Source organism: Emys orbicularis, chromosome 20 (genome assembly GCF_028017835.1).
Source record: "Emys orbicularis isolate rEmyOrb1 chromosome 20, rEmyOrb1.hap1, whole genome shotgun sequence".
NCBI classification, from domain to species: Eukaryota; Metazoa; Chordata; order Testudines; family Emydidae; genus Emys; species Emys orbicularis.
Genome location: NC_088702.1, coordinates 15479594 through 15497383, shown reverse-complemented (window position 1 = coordinate 15497383; position 17790 = coordinate 15479594). Strand labels below are relative to the sequence as shown.

Below are 17790 nucleotides of genomic sequence, written 5' to 3'. Positions count from 1 at the left end.
ATAAATAATAAATAGTGTGTAATAAGCATGCCATAAAAACAAATTTTATATTTCCAAGATCACTGCTTTTATAATTTATACTCAGGTAAAGGAGAAAATTCCTGGAAATATTCATTTTTAGGAGGGGGTTCGCAAGACTTGACATTTTAGTGAAAGGGGTTCACAGGTTGTTAAAGTTTGGGAATCACTGTTCTAAAGGATAGATGGAGGTGGGTCGTTTGCATTTCCTTCAGCCTCCAAGTATTTCCTGGGAAATCCACTTCCCATGTATTGTCCCAAAACATCCCCTGAAGTTTCTAATATCGTCCAGAAATTGTGTTAGTCAAGGCCATCCTCCAAGAGAAGTGCCGTACAATCCCTGAACTCCCAAAATACTTAAACTTAAGTTGGTTGGGTTTAATGTAATTCCAGTTTTGCCCAAGAGATTGTGTAAATCAGAATTCTGACAGATATGACAAAGGCCCTTTTATACGGCACTGGCCCTGGTGGTGTAAAGTTCAGTTTCTCACTGAGAGCAGTGTACAGGGCCTCAGTGTAGCTAGGAATCATCTCACACGGGGAGGAGACTAGACCATGTGAGGGGCTGCAAGGGCTGATCTGCTGCAGCCTGTGGATGACCCCCCGACTCTCCGTCCCTGTGATTGGGGGAGCAGAGGGGTTTGCCCCTGGTTGCTGGGGGCGAAGGCTTGCTGGGGGAGCGGAAGAAGTGACTGCTGGTTTCTGCTTTCCACAAAGGAAACATCATTTCCCACAAGGACATGAAAGCGCTGGTCGACAGCGGGAATGCTCGGATTATCGACGTGCGGTTGCCAGAGGAGGTGGCGAACGGCCATATCGCCAACTCGGTCAATATTCCAGGTGAGGGTTTGCTGTGGGTGCCAGCAACCAGGGCTTCGATTGCACTTAGAGGGAGCGTCCCCCCCCACTGCAGAGGGCAACATGTAGTGTCACAGACCAGGGCATGAGCGGTCAGGCCGAGCGGTCAGAGCCAAGGGTCAAAGCTGGAGTCAGGAACTGAGCAGGGCTGGAGCAGGACTGGAAACAAGGCGGGCACAGGAGTGATCGCAGCTGCGGGCAGAAGCATGGAGGAGTCAGCGACCTGCCGCTGAGTTTAAATGCAGCTCCGTAGTCTCCTTGCAGCCAATGGAAGAGCCAATCAGGCGACTCTGCCACAGCCCAGCTGGGCTCATTAGCCTGCCTGAGGGCTGAGCCAGCCAGCCCCAGGTCAGCTGCAAGGACTCCAGGCCCATCGTTCCTGATACATAGCACTAGAGCCCTGGAGAAAGTGGAATTAGTAACTCAGCAGGGGGCGCTCTTTCTTCCCTGCTCTCCAGTGTGCTGGGGAAGTGACATGAGACCAAAGCTGGATCAATGAAGACCCTACGTGTGCACAAGCAGATGGGTGTGTAGAGGGCTTTCCCTTCACCCCCTCCCCTGGTTCTTGTCCCACAGACAGAAAGCAGAAGACCAGAAGTCCGAAGTGCAGGCAATGTGATGTTTATTGGGGTTGGTTTTAAGGCAGCATGTCAATAACTTTGACACTGCAGAGCCTTGTTCCCCAGTGTTCCGTTCTCTCCCCACTTTAGCAGGCAGCATTATACCTGCAATGCACGCTTGGGGTCCCCCCCCCCCCTTACAATTGATGGTCATGTTCCGTTTTGGGGGTCATGAGTCTGGGGGTTTGGTCCCACCTCTTTTGTATCCCATGGGAGGGGTAAGGAGTGAGGTTGTGGTACAGTCAGGAACAGGTGCACTTTTTTTTTTTTTTTTTTGCCTTTTAGTGTGTTATACCTTCCCCCCAATCCCCTCCTGCCCTTCCCAACGGGTTGTTTGACCTTCCCTTAAGATAGAGGTTGAGGCAGTGTTAACATGTGCACTCCTATATTATACTTTCATTATACCCAGTGACACTTCAACTGTTCTTATCTGTTCCCATTATACTAACAAACGTATCTGGCTAGGCAGAAGCAACATGCACAGTGTCTGTCCTTTGTTTACACATATTAGTAAGAATATAAATGTATCAAAAATTAAATGAGCAAACAAATCTAAAATTCTATCTCAGGCAAAAATACAGGCCTGAATTCTGCATTATTACTAGCACTCCTAATAGGGTGTAACCCTGGCCGAATTCCAGCTTGGGGAATTCTCTCCTTCCTTAAACTACCTTGGTGGTTTTAAATGGATGCAGGATTCTACTTCACTTCCTGTTCTAAATGGACGTGCAGAGTTTCCGTGTCTTGCTCATTTGCTGTGTTCCACCACAGAAGGTGCTGCATTTCAGGAGTGGGAAAAGTGGTAGCTTGTGTCCCTTTATAAAGAACGTGGGACTTGCATGCATAAACATAAGAGCATCATCGCCTGTATTTATGGAGCAGTGTAGCAGTCGCCCACAATCATCATCATCAGGGTTTAACTCTGCAACTTCAGCATCAAGATACAGACCTTTACCACTTGAGCTAAAGGAGTAACTCCATTAGCTAGTGTCACATCCCCATCTAGTGGAGATGTGATACACCAACACTGCTGATTGCGATCATCTCTCTCTCTTTCCCCCACCCAGTGGCAGAAGTCGAGGAAGCCCTGAAGATGGACCCTGAGACGTTTAAGATGAAATATGGCATGGACAAGCCACGGATGGATGACGAGAACTTGATCTTCTACTGCCAGAGGGGCAGGAGAGTGGCTCAGGCCACAAAGATCGCCATAACCCTTGGCTATGCCAAGTGAGCCTGCCCCTCCACCTTGGGCTCTTGTACCATGGGGCACTAGACCCTCAGGGAGATTGTGAACGTACCATGGGCTCTGTGGGTTTGGAGGCAAGGGGTGTAGGTGCTTAAAATGCCCTGGGTCCTATGGACTCCAGCCCTTCTGAGCGCCCCCCTAAGCTCTCACGTATAGGGTTATTAATAGAGAAATCAGTGGGTCGGGTGGAGAAGGTGAGGGCTCAGATATCCCTCAGCACCGATCTTGCTTATACTGGTGTATTCTGGAGTAAACCCACTGGAGGGGATGGTGGTACTCCAGATTCTCACCAAGGCCACAGAGACAAAGTCTTGGTTAGCTACTGAGAGAGAGGACAGAGTAATTCCTAGCTAACTGTTGAGCAATAGTCAACATGGTTTCTGTAAAGGGAAATCGTGTCTTACTAATCTATTAGAGTTCTTTGAAGGGGTCAATAAACATGTGGACAAGGGGGGGTCCAGTGGACATAGTGTACTTAGATTTCCAGAAAGCCTTTGACAGGTCCCTCACCAAAGGCTCTTACGTAAATTAAGTTGTCAAGGAATAAAAGGGAAGGTCCTTTCATGGATTGAGAACTGGTTAAAAGACCGGGAACAAAGGGTAGGAATTAATGGTAAATTCTCAGAATGGAGAGGGGTAACTAGTGGTGTTCCCCAAGGGTCAGTCCTCGGACCAATCCTATTCAACTTATTTATAAATGATCTGGAGAAAGGGGTAAACAGTGAGGTGGCAAAGTTTGCAGATGATACTAAACTGCTCAAGATAGTTAAGACCAAAGCAGACTGTGATGAACTTCAAAAAGATCTCACAAAACTAAGTGATTGGGCAACAAAATGGCAAATGAAATTTAATGTGGATAAATGTAAAGTAATGCACATTGGAAAAAATAACCCCAACTATACATACAATATGATGGGGGCTAATTTAGCTACAACAAGTCAGGAAAAAGATCTTGGAGTCATCGTGGATAGTTCTCTGAAGATGTCCGCGCAGTGTGCAGAGGCGGTCAAAAAAGCAAACAGGATGTTAGGGATCATTAAAAAGGGGATAGAGAATAAGACTGAGAATATATTATTGCCCTTATATAAATCGATGGTACGCCCACATCTCGAATACTGCGTACAGATGTGGTCTCCTCATCTCAAAAAAGATATACTGGCACTAGAAAAGGTTCAGAAAAGGGCAACTAAAATGATTAGGGGTTTGGAACGGGTCCCATATGAGGAGACATTAAAGAGGCAAGGACTCTTCAGCTTGGAAAAGAGGAGACTAAGGGGGGATATGATAGAGGTATATAAAATCATGAGTGATGTGGAGAAAGTGGATAAGGAAAAGTTATTTACTTATTCCCATAATACAAGAACTAGGGGTCACCAAATGAAGTTAATAGGCAGCAGGTTTAAAACAAATAAAAGGAAGTTCTTCTTCACGCAGCGCACAGTCAACTTGTGGAACTCCTTACCTGAGGAGGTTGTGAAGGCTAGGACTATAACAGTGTTTAGAAGAGAACTGGATAAATTCATGGTGGTTAAGTCCATTAATGGCTATTAGCCAGGATGGGTAAGGAATGGTGTCCCTAGCCTCTATTTGTCAGAGGATGGAGATGGATGGCAGGAGAGAGATCACTTGATCATTGCCTGTTGGTTCACTCCCTCTGGGGCACCTGGCATTGGCCACTGTCGGTAGACCGGATACTGGGCTAGATGGACTTTTGGTCTGACCCGGTACGGCCGTTCTTATGTTCTTATGCTCTAACCCCATAGGGAATGTTCCCACAGCTACCTTGGTTCCTCAGGGACCCTTCAAATTCATCCGTATGACCCTGTGCTGGGGACAGGTTATTTCTCAAAGTTCTGGGCACAGCTCCGCCTCTGATGTTCTGGTCCCACTTGGGTTTCTGGCCCATGAGCAGTCACAGGGCTGGGTTTGTCTCTTCCACTCCAGAGGCAGCGGGTCCATCTAGCTGTGGATAGTCCTCCCATCTCTCATTCTGATCCATATGTCACTTCCTGTCTCTGCAGGGCCCGTAACTACGAAAGCAGCTACAAGGAATGGTCTGAGAAGGAAGGGAAGTGAAGTGGAAATGACTCCGCGAGGGCTGGTGTCTGTCCCTCCACGCCCAGCAGCTGGCTTTACCCTGAGGATTCTTCCTTTGCTTCCTTGCTGCAACGTCGTCCTATTGCTGCTGATGCCCGGTGCTGGGATGGGAACGCTCTGGGCCCTGGTGGGCTCTTGGCTAATGCACCTGTCTGAGAAGCTGCCACTCTGCTTTCTGCCTCACCTTCCAGCCCAGTGTCTCACCTGCTCCAAATGTAGTCACTCCTCCTGCCCCCGATAGCAGCTGGGGGATTCAGGCACTTTATTGGGGGGGAGATATCTGCACCCCCACATTCACTCCATCTCCCCCAGCTCCCCTGGGAATCTGGGACCCCCACCCATACGCTTCCTATGGGGTAAGTCCTCCGCTCTTAAGGAGGTAGATTGAGGTGGGGTAGGAAAATGACCATCAATTCTTCAGCTGAATCTGCCACTTCCACCTGTAGCCTGCTATTTCTATAACATACTGGGTGCCCCTCAGCCACCTCTGCACGGGGGATTTTCTCTGCAGCCACTCCTGGAAAAGAGAGCTCTCTAGCATTTCCTCCGATGTAGTACATGGCTCTGATAAGGGATGGGACGTATGTGAAGGATGGAAGAATCCCATGCACTGCTACAGGCTGGGGACTGACTGGCTAAGCAGCAGTTCTGCAGAAAAGGACCTGGGGATTACAGTGGACGAGAAGCTGGATATGAGTCAGCAGTGTGCCCTTGTTGCCAAGAAGGCCGACGGCATATTGGGCTGCATTAATAGAAGCATTGTCAGCAGATCGAGGGAAGTGATTATTCCCCTCTATTTGGCACGGGTAAGGCCACACCTGGAGTATTGCGTCCAGTTTTGGTCCATCTGTCGTCTTCTTCTCCCCCTCTCCTCCTCCCCCCCCCCCAAGGGATGTGGACAAATTGGAGAGAGTCCAGTGGAGGGCAATGAAAATGATTAGGGGGGTGGGGCACATGACTTATGAGGAGAGGCTGGGGGAACTGGGGTTATTTAGTCTGCAGAAGAGAAGAGTGAGGGGGAATTTGATAGCAGCCTTCAACTACCTGAAGGAGGGTTCCAAAGAGGATGGAGCTTGGCTGGTCTTAGTGGTGGCAGATGACAGAGCAAGGAGCAATGGTCTCAAGTTGCTGGGGGGGGGGGCAGGGTCTAGGTTGGATATTAGGAAACACTATTTCACTAGGAGGGTGGTGAAGCACTAGAATGGGTTACTTAGGAAGGTGGTGGAATCTCCATCCTTAGAGGTTTTTAAGGCCCAGCTTGACAAAGCCTTGGCTGGGATGATTTAGTTGGTGTTGGTCCTGCTTTGAGCAGGGGGTTGGACTAGATGTCCTCCTGAGGTCTCTTCCAACCCTAATCTACGATTGTATGATGGCAACAAGACAACAGTGGAATTGCTCAGGGTCAGCCAGGTTTTAGATTATATTAAAGTCTTTGTACGGATTTGTGTTTCTCAGCCTCTTCACATGGGTGAGCCCTTATTCACATTAAAAAAATTGCACAACCTCCCCAATAACAATAAAAAATGTCTCATTTCTGACCATGCTTAGGGCTGGTCTGCATGCAGAACTTGCATTGGCAAAACTAGATCTCTTGGTCTTTTGGGGGGGAGGTGTGTGGTGTGTGAAAAATCCCCTCCTCTCCCCCCTCCCTCCGAGATGTAGCTATGCCAACCTAACCCCTAGTGCAGACAGAGCTAGACGGATGGAAGAATTCTTCTGTTGACCGAGCTACCACCTCTCGGGGAGGTGGATTATCTCCAGTGTTGAGAGAACCTCTCCCAGCACTATAGTTATAGTGAGTATTTACATTGAAGTGCTGCCGCAGGGTTTTAAGCACAGACCTACACTTAGAATATAGAATTGATGTGTGGGAGGGTGGAGAATACCTCATCTTGAAGGGTCAGGGGATGGGGGGAGCGAGACTTTTCTTTGGTTTAGACTGTAATATTTTCAACGCCTCATGACCCCACTGCTGGCCTTTCCTGATCTCCTGGGACAGTCGTGATCCACCCATTGAAAATCCCTCGTCTAGAGCAGGGGTCTCAAACTCAAATGACCATGAGGGCCACATGAGGACTAGTACATTGGCCCGAGGGCTGCATTACTGACACCTCCCCCCTGCTGCACTTGGCCCCGCCCCCACTCCACCTCTTCCATGAGGCCCTGCCCCTGCCCCGCCTCTTCCCTGCCCCCATTCCAACCCCTTCCCTGAAATCCCCACCCCAACTCTGCCCCCTCCCTGCCCCCAGGGGGTGGAGGTGGGGGCTCAGGGCAGGGAGTTGGGGTGTGGGGTGCAGGAGGTGTGAGGTACAGCAGGGGGCAGCAGTGGGTTGGGGTGCAAGAGGAGTGCGGGGTGCAGCAGGGGGCTCAGGGCAGTGGGTTGGGCTGCAGGAGGGGTGCGGGGTGAGGCAGGGGGCTCAGGGCAGGGGGTTCAGGAGGCAGGATCTGGCCCGGCGCATACCAGGGGCAGGGCAGGCTCCCTGCCCTGCCCCGCCCCGCCCCGCCCCGCCCCCATGCTGCTCTGGGAAGAGGCTGGAAGGGGGGTGGAGGGGCTGTTTCTGTTGCTTCAGACACTGCCCCCAGCAGCTCCCATTGGCCACGGTTCCCCGTTCCCGGCCAATGTGAGCTGCTGGGGGCGCTGCCTGAAGCAACAGCAACACACAGCCCCTCCGCCCCCACTTCCCCACGTTCCAGCCTCTTCCTGGAGCGGTGCAGGGCAGGCAGGCAGGGAGCCTGCCCTGCCCCCGGTGCACGGCCGGCCGGAGCCGCTCTAGGTAAACACTGGGGGAGGGCTGGGGGGCTGCGAGGGGCTCGCGGGCTGCAGAAAATAACCACGTGGGCCGCGTGTTTGAGACCCCTGGTCTAGAGCATGACAAGCAACCCCTGGAGTTGTTCTGAATAATCCACGGGTGTTGTCACATCCTGGCAAACGTGTCTCCCCTCTGCCAGCGGGAAGTGGAACACAACGAACGGGTGGCATCTTGCAGCTGATCCCAGCACCTCGGAGGCTCTGCTCCAGAGAGCAGTGGGGAACAGGGAACTCCGGAGCACATGGAAGTTGGTTCTTTTTAAGCTATGATCTAAGCTCTTGTCTACACAGGAAAACTGCACTGGTTTAACTTAAGGCGTTGTCTGAAACAGTCAGTTAAATTGCTGCAGACCTCTCTGGACGCTTCTATTTCAGTTTAAGAGCCACTTATTTTGCTTTAGCTTAAGTCAGGTTTAAGTTAAGTGCACTTAAACAGAACTAAGGCCTAGTCTACACAGTAAAGTTATAGTGGCAGGGGTGTGACGCCTCCTACCCCAGCAACATAGTGATGTTGACAAAAACCCTGGTGTAAATGCAGCTACATCCTGCAGGGAGGTGGCCTTTCTACACTAGAAAGTGAGGTTGATGTAAGCCACCGTGCACCAACCCTAGCTGTGTGTGTCTAGGCTCAAACTGTCTCCTGCTTCCATGAAGTGCCCCAATAAGGCAATACTGGAAAACCACCTTCCCTACTGGTATTGCACTGTGGTCGACCTATAGCAGTAGGAGAGCTGACCCTTACAGTCCTCCAGCAGCTGTCCCACAATACCAAACAGTGGCTGCTCTGGTCACAATTGTGAACTCCGTGACCCAGCCTCCAGAGACTGGAAACAACTTCCCCTCCCCCCGTCCTTTTAAAACCCCCCACATATTTTTGAAATGCCTTTTCCTGATTGCGCAGCTGGGCGAGCACACCTAGCAGCTCGCCTTTGTTGCGTGCAATTGCCCAATCAAGTATGCTGGCTACATGCTCCAAATGCACTCTGATCTAGAGTAGACTGGAGCTATTGGAGCTCCTGGGCCTGGGGGGAGAAGAGGCTGTGGATCTCTATGAAGATTGCCTGGGGGAATGCAGCCAGAGGGGTACAACGGGGATCAGTAGAGGTGCCGGATGGAAGCAAAGGAACTGCAGTGGGCAGACCCCGCGCCCAGGGAGGCCAACAATTGACCTGGTGCTGAGCCACAGACCTGCAGCTTTTACACTGAGCTGCCTGCTCTATATGCAACCACCGTAACTACCTCAGAGGAGCCTGAGCCAGACCCCCGCTGTGGGAGGAAGAGGGGGAGACCCAGTGGCAGGGCAGCTTTGCTGTGAGCCAGCACCTGTTTGAGATGCTGCCACAGTCTAGCCAGTCCCACCAGGCAAGCATGGACGAGCCTGCTGAAGGGGAAGAACCTTGCGTAAGTGCGTGCATGCATTTTCCCTGGAAATGTTTCAAGACACAGGTATCAACTTTTCATCATTTTACTTGTATGAGAAGAGGAAGAGGTACAACACACAGAGAGAGTTGGCATCAGCGTTTCCTTCTGCTGGGTTAGGGGAGGCAGGGGAGGGGTTGTTTATGTACACAGGGATGTCCTATGTAGCCTCTTGAGAGATCTCAATGAAACTTTCACGGAGGTACTCTGTGATCCTCTCCCACAGGTTTCTAGGGTAGCAGCCTTATTTCTTCCTCTGCAGTAGAACACTTTCCCATGCCACTTGACCATGAATTCAGCTGGCACCATTGCACCAACCAGGCTAGTGACACATAAACCCTGGCAGTTTTGGGACACCAGCAGCAGCTGTGCTCTGCGCCTTCGTGAGCAAGCTAGCAGCTAAAATCACCACTGCCTGTGGAAAACCGTGCCAAGTTTCTGTGCAGAAATAGGGACCAAAATATTATTGTTTCATACAGCCAAAAATCGTACTGGCCTCTTCCTTTTCCCTGCGCCCGGCCCCTGGCAGGCTGTACTCGCCGTGGCAGGGACTGGAGCGAGGAACTCCAAAGCTAATCATCACAATCAGCGCCATGTCTTAGTACAACATTTGATGGGAATAAGGGAGGGGAGTTTTGAAACTTGCACTTTCTGCTGTGATTGTAACTACCGTAGTAGAAAGAGAGCCTGAAGCACGGGCCTAGTGCAAGACCTGAGGCCTGAACCAAAATCAGCAAAAGTTACGCTATGAGCAAAAGTCAGGCCCCGTCAAAAGCAGGCGCTTGCCTGCAAATCAGAGTCTGACAGCACAGAGAGAGGACAGTGGTTCTCAAACTGGGGATCAGGACCTGTCAGGGGGTCACAAGGTTATTACATGGGGGGTCGCGAGCTGCCAGCCTCCACCCCAAACCCCGCTTTGCCGCCAGCATTTATAATGGTGTTAAATATATAATTTATATGGGGGGGTCGCACTCAGAGGGTTGCTATGTGAAAGGTATCACCAGTACAAAAGTTTGAGAACCACTGGGCTAGAATTCAGAGTAGCAGCCGTGTTAGTCTGTATCCGCAAAAAGAACAGGAGTACTTGTGGCACCTTAGAGACTAACAAATTTATGCATCCGAAGAAGTGGGTTGTAGCCCACGAAAGCTTATGCTCTAATAAATTTGTTAGTCTCTAAGGTGCCACAAGTACTCCTGTTCTTTTCACTGGGTTAGAAGATACACACAATAAACAAACAGGCACGCATGCACGCACGCAAGCTCTGAAGTGCGTGCGCATCTGAACGTACTGATGAATCTCATGCCCACCACGTACACATTTCAAGCTGTTAGCAGATAATGGTTTAAAGATTTGACACACTAAAATGGGAAGAAAATGAAAATCTGTATGAGAATACGTTTCAGAACACAAGGAAGTATTTGAAAGTTTAAAAAAAAAGAAAAACAGGAGAAAAGGATGAATTTGAGTGTATGTGCTGCAAATTGTGTGGCCCAATTATTAAATGTACAGTAAAAACGGTGCTATCTGGCCCTGTACCAACTGGAAAGCCCTTTAAACCGGCATTTCAAATTTTCATAGAAAGTCCGGTTTATGCTCTGGTTGATGCAGGGCCGGTAGGCTCCCTACTTGGCTCCGTGTGGCTCCCTGGAAACGGCCATCTGTCCCTGCTGCTCCTAGGCAGAGGCATGACTAGGCGGCTCTGCACGCTGCCTCTGCCCACAGGTGCCGCTCCTGCAACTCCCATTGGCCGGGAACCGTGGCCAATGGGAGCTGCGGAGCCAGCGCTCAAGCTGGGGCAGGGGCAGCGTGCAGACCCGCTTGCAGCATGTCCACCTAGGAGCAGCAAGGACAGGTCACTGCTTGCAGGAAGCCGCCCAAGCTGATCGCCCCCCCCAGATCCGGCACCCCAAAATCCCTCCCACGCCCCTAGCTCCCTCCCACACCCAAACTCCCTCCCAGAGTCTGCATCCTGCACCTCCTCCCGTGCCCTAACCCCCAGCCCTGCACTCCCCTCCCGCACCCAAACTCCGTCCCTTTTAGTTAACCGGAATTTTTCACTTACTGGCATCCCCCATACTCCCAACATGCCGGATAAAAAAGATTTTACTGTAAATATTTATAGGCTAATAGTTCTAAGTCTACAACAGTAAACTCTTTATTCAAATGATAACTTTTATTTGGGGATCAGAGATATATTATTTTCTTAAACTCAGAGGTGGCCTTGTGCTTTAGTTCTGCAGCAAACCACATCGATTAATGGAATTGAAAGCATTAATTTACTGAATACTCCCCCCCCATCTTTCAGACCACCAAAATAAACTCCGATATTTACCCATAAACATTATTAGAAGTTTTTTTTGTTATTGTTGTGGTAATAAACACTGATCAATTCCCAGGAAAAAATAAATAAAAACTGAAAACGAAGGGCCCTCGTCCACCAGTGATAACAATGTCCACAGTACCCGGGAGGTGAGCCCCATTGTCCCCCTCACCACAAGTAATATTGTAGCAATCAACACACCTTGTAGGGACACACAGAGTAACAGAGAAGAAAAACAGTGTCTGATTTTTTGCAACCGCTGACTCCCTCCACCTTTCTCTGAATCAGGCTGACTGGAGCTGGCTAATGGAAACCAATGGGCCCAGTCCTATTTAACATATTCATAAACGATCGGGAAAAAGGGGTAAACAGTGAGGTGGCAAAATTTGCAGATGATACAAAACTACTCAAGATAGTTAAGTCCCAGGCAGACTGCAAAGAGCTACAAAAGGATCTCACAAAACTGGGTGACTGGGCAGCAAAATGGCAGATGAAATTTAATGTTGATAAATGCAAAGTAATGCACATTGGAAAACATAGTCCTAACTATACATATACAATGGTGGGGTCTAAATTAGCTGTTACCACTCAAGAACGAGATCTTGGCGTCATTGTGGATAGTTCTCTGAAATCATCCACTCAATGTGCAGTGGCAGTCAAAAAAGCAAACAGAATGTTGGGAATCATCAAGAAAGGGATAGATAATAAGACAGAAAATATCATATTGCCTCTATATAAATCCCTGGTTCACCCACAGGTTGAATACTGCATGCAGATGTGGTTGACCCATCTCAAAAAAGTTATATTGCAATTGGAAAAGGTTCAGAAAAGGGCAACAAGAATGATTAGGGGTATAGACCTGAATGAGGAGAGATTAATAAGAATGGGACATTTTAGCTTGGAAAAGAGGCGACTAAGGGGGGATATGATAGAGGTCTATAAAATCATGAGTGGTATAGAGAAAGTAAATAAGGAAGTGTTATTTACTCCTTCTCATAATACAAGAACAAGGGGGCACCAAATGAAATTAGTAGGTAGCAAACAAACACAAGAAAGTATTTTTTTCACGCAACGCACTGTCAACCTCTGGAACTCCTTGCCAGAGGGTGTTGTGAAGGCCAATACTATAACAGGGTTCAAAAGGGAGCTAGATAGATTCATGGAAGATAGGTCCATCAATGGCTACTAGCCAGGATGGGCAGGAATGGTGTCCCTAGCCTCTGTTTGCCAGAAGCTGGGATTGGGTGACAGGGCATGGATCACTTGATGATAACCTGTCTGTTCATTGCCTTTGGGGCACCTGCCATTGGCCACTGTCGGAAGACAGGATACTGGGCTTGATGGACCTTTGGTCTGACCCAGTATGGCTGTTCTTATGTTCTTAACCTGCCAATTTATTCCTCCATGCCTATAAAGTCTGCCCATAAATCTGTGACCTGATTGCAATGGTCTATATAGCATCTGTGCATATGACGTACTTCATATGTTACGTTACATGATGATGGTTCAGCAGGATCAAAATGTTTCGAGGTCACCGAATGGAATGTGTTTGGACTTTCTGTTCTGCGGATAACATTTCCCAAAAATCAGGATTCCCCTGGGGGAGGGAAATGCTGTTTCTCCTGCTCTCCTGGTGAAACTGTTGCTGCCACCTGGAACTTCAGTTTGCACTGCCTGGCTCAGACCCGCTCATGTGGCCCTGAATAGAGACAGGGCCAGAGCCTGAGGGGGGGGAGCCTTTCCCCAGCACCCAGCCTCAGGCCGCCCTGTCAGACTAAGACCAGGCGGCAGGGTGGGGTGCTGGGCCACAAGGGGCAGGGCGTGGGGCTGGGCTTGGGAAGGGGGTAGGGTGACCAGATGTCCCGATTTTATAGGGACAGTCCTGATTTGGGGGGCTTTTTCTTATATAGGGACCTATTACCCCCTACCCCCTGACACGATTTTTCACACTTGGTATCTGGTCATCCTAGAAGGGGGGTACCATGGGGTGGGGACTGAGCTGGGCCAGGCCACAGGGTTTGGGAGGAAGGCTGGCTGGCTTGGGTGATGCAGGAGGGAGACATGACCTGGCCAGACGGGTTCCTGGCCACAGGGAAGGTGTGTGTGGGGCTCAGCCTGGGTGCAGGGACTGGGGGGTCGGGTGGGGGGGACCTTGGGCCACAGGGAGGTGCAGGAAGGGGGTGAGCTAGGCCGTGGGGAGGAGGCTGGGTGCAGGACACGGGTGGGGGGTGAGCTGGGCTGGGGGCAGGGCGGGGGGGCAGGTTTCTCCCAGCAGCCTCTCTGATTTGGGGGAGCCTCAGTCCCTGGGTGCAGCCCCGCCCCCATCAGCGCCGAGCGGGGGTCGCGTTCTTTGGGCCAATCGAGCAGAGTGTGGCCTCCGTCACCATGGCAACCAGAGAGTCCTGGCGGGGGGAGGGCCTTGGGGCGGGGACTAAGTTCACGGGGGCGAGGTTAAGGGCCCCCACCGGTAGCCAATTAGGGCGGAGCTGTAGGTGTGAGACAGTCAGGGCACAGGGTTGACTATATTATTGGTTGACGACACCGTAGCGGCATCCAATCAGCACTTGGGGGCGGGGTGCACGGGGCGGTGGGCGTGGTCCGGGAGCCAATGGGGGCACAGAGGGCGGGGCCTCACCTGGGGAAAGGGTGGGGCCTCACCTGCGGGCGGTGAGCGGGACCGGGTGGGGCTCAGTCAGGCAGCGGCGGGCGGCATCGCGCAGAGCTCTGTGGGTAGCTGGGTGCGCGGCGATGGCTGGGCCCGGGGCCGGCTCCACTTACTGCTCCTCAGCGTCAGCTCCTGTGAGTGCCGCGCCGGGGCGGGGGGGGCGGTCAGACCGAGGGGGCGCGGGGCAGTGAGGCGGGCGAGGGGAACGGTAGGGGCAGTGAGGCGGGCGAGGGGAACGGTAGGGGCAGTGAGGCAAGCAGGCGGGGGGAGGGGAGGGTAGAGGAAGGGGGGGGGAGGGGCAGTGAGGTGGGTGGGGGGAGGGTAGAGGAAGGGGGTAGGGGCAGTGAGGTGGGCGGGGGGGAGGTTACAGGAAGGGGGGGTAGGGGCAGTGCGGCGGGCAGGGGGGAGGGTACAGGAAGGGGGGGTAGGGGCAGTGAGGTGGGTGGGGGGAGGGTACAGGAAGGGGGGGTAGGGGCAGTGAGGTGGGCAGGGGGGGAGGGTAGAGGAAGGGGGTGTAGGGGCAGTGAGGCGGGCAGGGGGGAGGGTAGAGGAGGGGGAGTAGGGGCAGTGCGGTGGGCAGGGGGGAGGGTAGAGGAAGGGAGTAGGGGCAGTGAGGCGGGTGGGGGGAGGGTACAGGAAGGGGGCGTAGGGGCAGTGAGGTGGGTGGGAGGAGGGTACAGGAAGGGGCCAGGGGCAGTGAGGTGGGCGCGGGGAGGGTAAAGGAAGGGGCCAGGGGCAGTGAGGCGGGCAGGGTGGAGGGTAGAGGAGGGGGAGTAGGGGCAGTGAGGTGCGTGGGGGGAGGGTACAGGAAGGGGGTGGGGCAGTGGGGCGGGGGGGAGGTTACAGGAAGGCGGGGTAGGGGCAGTGAGGCGGGGTGGGGGGAGGGTACAGGAAGGGGCCAGGGGCAGTGCGGCGGGCAGGGGGGAGGGTAGAGGAAGGGAGTAGGGGCAGTGAGGCGGGTGGGGGGAGGGTAGAGGAAGGTGGGGTAGGGGCAGTGAGGTGGGTGGGGGGGAGGGTACAGGAAGGGGCCAGGGGCAGTGAGGCGGGCAGGGGGGAGGGTACAGGAAGGGGCCAGGGGCAGTGAGGCGGGCAGGGGGGAGGGTAGAGGAAGGGAGTAGGGGCAGTGAGGCGGGTGGGCGGAGGGTAGAGGAGGGGGAGTAGGGGCAGTGAGGCGGGTGGGGGGAGGGTACAGGAAGGGGCCAGGGGCAGTGCGGCAGGCAGGGGGGAGGGTAGAGGAAGGGAGTAGGGGCAGTGAGGTGGGTGGGGGGAGGGTAGAGGAAGGGGGGGTAGGGGCAGTGAGGTGGGTGGGGGGAGGGTAGAGGAAGGGGGGGGTAGGGGCAGTGAGGTGGGTGGGGGGAGGGTAGAGGAAGGGGGTAGGGGCAGTGAGGTGGGCAGGGGGGAGGTTACAGGAAGGGGGGGTAGGGGCAGTGAGGTGGGTGGGGGGAGGGTACAGGAATGGGGGGTAGGGGCAGTGAGGTGGGCAGGGGGGAGGGTACAGGAAGGGGGGGTAGGGGCAGTGAGGTGGGTGGGGGGAGGGTACAGGAAGGGGGGGTAGGGGCAGTGAGGTGGGCAGGGGGGAGGGTAGAGGAAGAGGGTGTAGGGGCAGTGAGGCGGGCAGGGGGGAGGGTAGAGGAGGGGGAGTAGGGGCAGTGCGGCGGGCAGGGGGGAGGGTAGAGGAAGGGGCCAGGGGCAGTGAGGCGGGCAGGGGGGAGGGTAGAGGAAGGGAGTAGGGGCAGTGAGGTGGGTGGGGGGAGGGTACAGGAAGGGGGGGTAGGGACAGTGAGGTGGGCAGGGGGGAGGGTAGAGGAAGGGGGTGTAGGGGCAGTGAGGTGGGCAGGGGGGAGGGTAGAGGAGGGGGAGTAGGGGCAGTGCGGCGGGCAGGGGGGAGGGTAGAGGAAGGGGCCAGGGGCAGTGCGGCGGGCAGGGGGGAGGGTAGAGGAAGGGAGTAGGGGCAGTGAGGCGGGTGGGGGGAGGGTACAGGAAGGGAGTAGGGGCAGTGAGGCGGGTGGGGGGAGGGTACAGGAAGGGGGGGTAGGGGCAGTGAGGTGGGTGGGGGGAGGGTACAGGAAGGGGCCAGGGGCAGTGAGGCGGGCGCGGGGAGGGTAAAGGAAGGGGCCAGGGGCAGTGAGGCGGGCAGGGTGGAGGGTAGAGGAGGGGGAGTAGGGGCAGTGAGGTGCGTGGGGGGAGGGTACAGGAAGGGGGTGGGGCAGTGGGGCGGGGGGGAGGTTACAGGAAGGCGGGGTAGGGGCAGTGAGGCGGGTGGGGGGAGGGTACAGGAAGGGGCCAGGGGCAGTGCGGCGGGCAGGGGGGAGGGTAGAGGAAGGGAGTAGGGGCAGTGAGGCGGGTGGGGGGAGGGTAGAGGAAGGCGGGGTAGGGGCAGTGAGGTGGGTGGGGGGAGGGTACAGGAAGGGGCCAGGGGCAGTGAGGCGGGCAGGGGGGAGGGTACAGGAAGGGGCCAGGGGCAGTGAGGCGGGCAGGGGGGAGGGTAGAGGAAGGGAGTAGGGGCAGTGAGGCGGGTGGGCGGAGGGTAGAGGAGGGGGAGTAGGGGCAGTGAGGCGGGTGGGGGGAGGGTACAGGAAGGGGCCGGGGCAGTGCGGCGGGCAGGGGGGAGGGTAGAGGAAGGGAGTAGGGGCAGTGAGGTGGGTGGGGGGAGGGTAGAGGAAGGGGGGGTAGGGGCAGTGAGGTGGGTGGGGGGAGGGTAGAGGAAGGGGGGGTAGGGGCAGTGCGGCGAGCGGGGGGAGGGTAGAGGAAGGGGGTAGGGGCAGTGCGGTGGGCGGGGGGGAGGGTACAGGAAGGGGGGGTAGGGGCAGTGAGGTGGGCGGGGGGAGGGTACAGGAAGGGGGGGTAGGGGCAGTGAGGTGGGCAGGGGGGAGGGTAGAGGAAGGGGGTTTAGGGGCAGTGTGGCGGGCAGGGGGGAGGGTAGAGGAGGGGGAGTAGAGGCAGTGCGGCGGGCTGGGGGGAGGGTACAGGAAGGGGCCAGGGGCAGTGAGGCGGGCAGGGGGGAGGGTAGAGGAAGGGAGTAGGGGCAGTGAGGCGGGTGGGGGGAGGGTAGAGGAAGGGGGTGTAGGGGCAGTGAGGTGTGTGGGGGGAGGGTACAGGAAGGGGCCAGGGGCAGTGAGGCGGGCAGGGGGGAGGGTACAGGAAGGGGCCAGGGGCAGTGAGGCGGGCAGGGGGGAGGGTAGAGGAAGGGAGTAGGGGCAGTGAGGCGGGTGGGGGGAGGGTAGAGGAGCGGTGAGGCGGGTAGGGGCAGTGAGGCGGGCGGGGGGAGGGTAGAGGAGGGGGAGTAGGGGCAGTGAGACGGGTGGGGGGAGGGTACAGGAAGGGAGTGGGGCGGGGGGGAGGTTACAGGAAGGCGGGGTAGGGGCAGTGAGGTGGGTGGGGGGAGGGTAGAGGAAGGGGGTAGGGGCAGTGAGGTGGGTGGGGGGAGGGTAGAGGAAGGGGGTAGGGGCAGTGAGGTGGGCGGGGGGGGAGGGTACAGGAAGGGGGGTAGGGGCAGTGAGGTGGGCGGGGGGGAGGGTACAGGAAGGGGGGTAGGGGCAGTGAGGTGGGCGGGGGGGAGGGTACAGGAAGGGGGGGTAGGGGCAGTGAGGTGGGCGGGGGGAGGGTACAGGAAGGGGGGGTAGGGGCAGTGAGGTGGGCAGGGGGGAGGGTAGAGGAAGGGGGTGTAGGGGCAGTGAGGCGGGCAGGGGGGAGGGTAGAGGAGGGGGTGTAGGGGCAGTGAGGCGGGTGGGGGG

General features: G+C 55.0%; 1 protein-coding gene and 1 long non-coding RNA gene across 2 annotated transcripts in view; both read left to right on the top strand.

Moving 5' to 3' along the window:
- The window catches only part of LOC135892785 (junctional adhesion molecule A-like), an 89451-nt gene extending 84630 nt beyond the window's left edge, over nucleotides 1-4821 (top strand). The window contains exons 7-9 of the mRNA XM_065420584.1: nucleotides 736-858; nucleotides 2564-2726; nucleotides 4767-4821. Of these exons, the coding sequence (XP_065276656.1) occupies nucleotides 736-858; nucleotides 2564-2726; nucleotides 4767-4821 (341 nt within the window). The remainder of the gene's footprint in view (nucleotides 1-735; nucleotides 859-2563; nucleotides 2727-4766) is intronic.
- Nucleotides 4822-14106: 9285 nt separating this feature from the next.
- LOC135892790 (uncharacterized) overlaps nucleotides 14107-17790 on the top strand; it is a 48868-nt gene continuing 45184 nt past the window's right edge. Inside the window, exon 1 of the long non-coding RNA XR_010562300.1 lies at nucleotides 14107-14190. This is a non-coding gene — a long non-coding RNA (uncharacterized LOC135892790). The remainder of the gene's footprint in view (nucleotides 14191-17790) is intronic.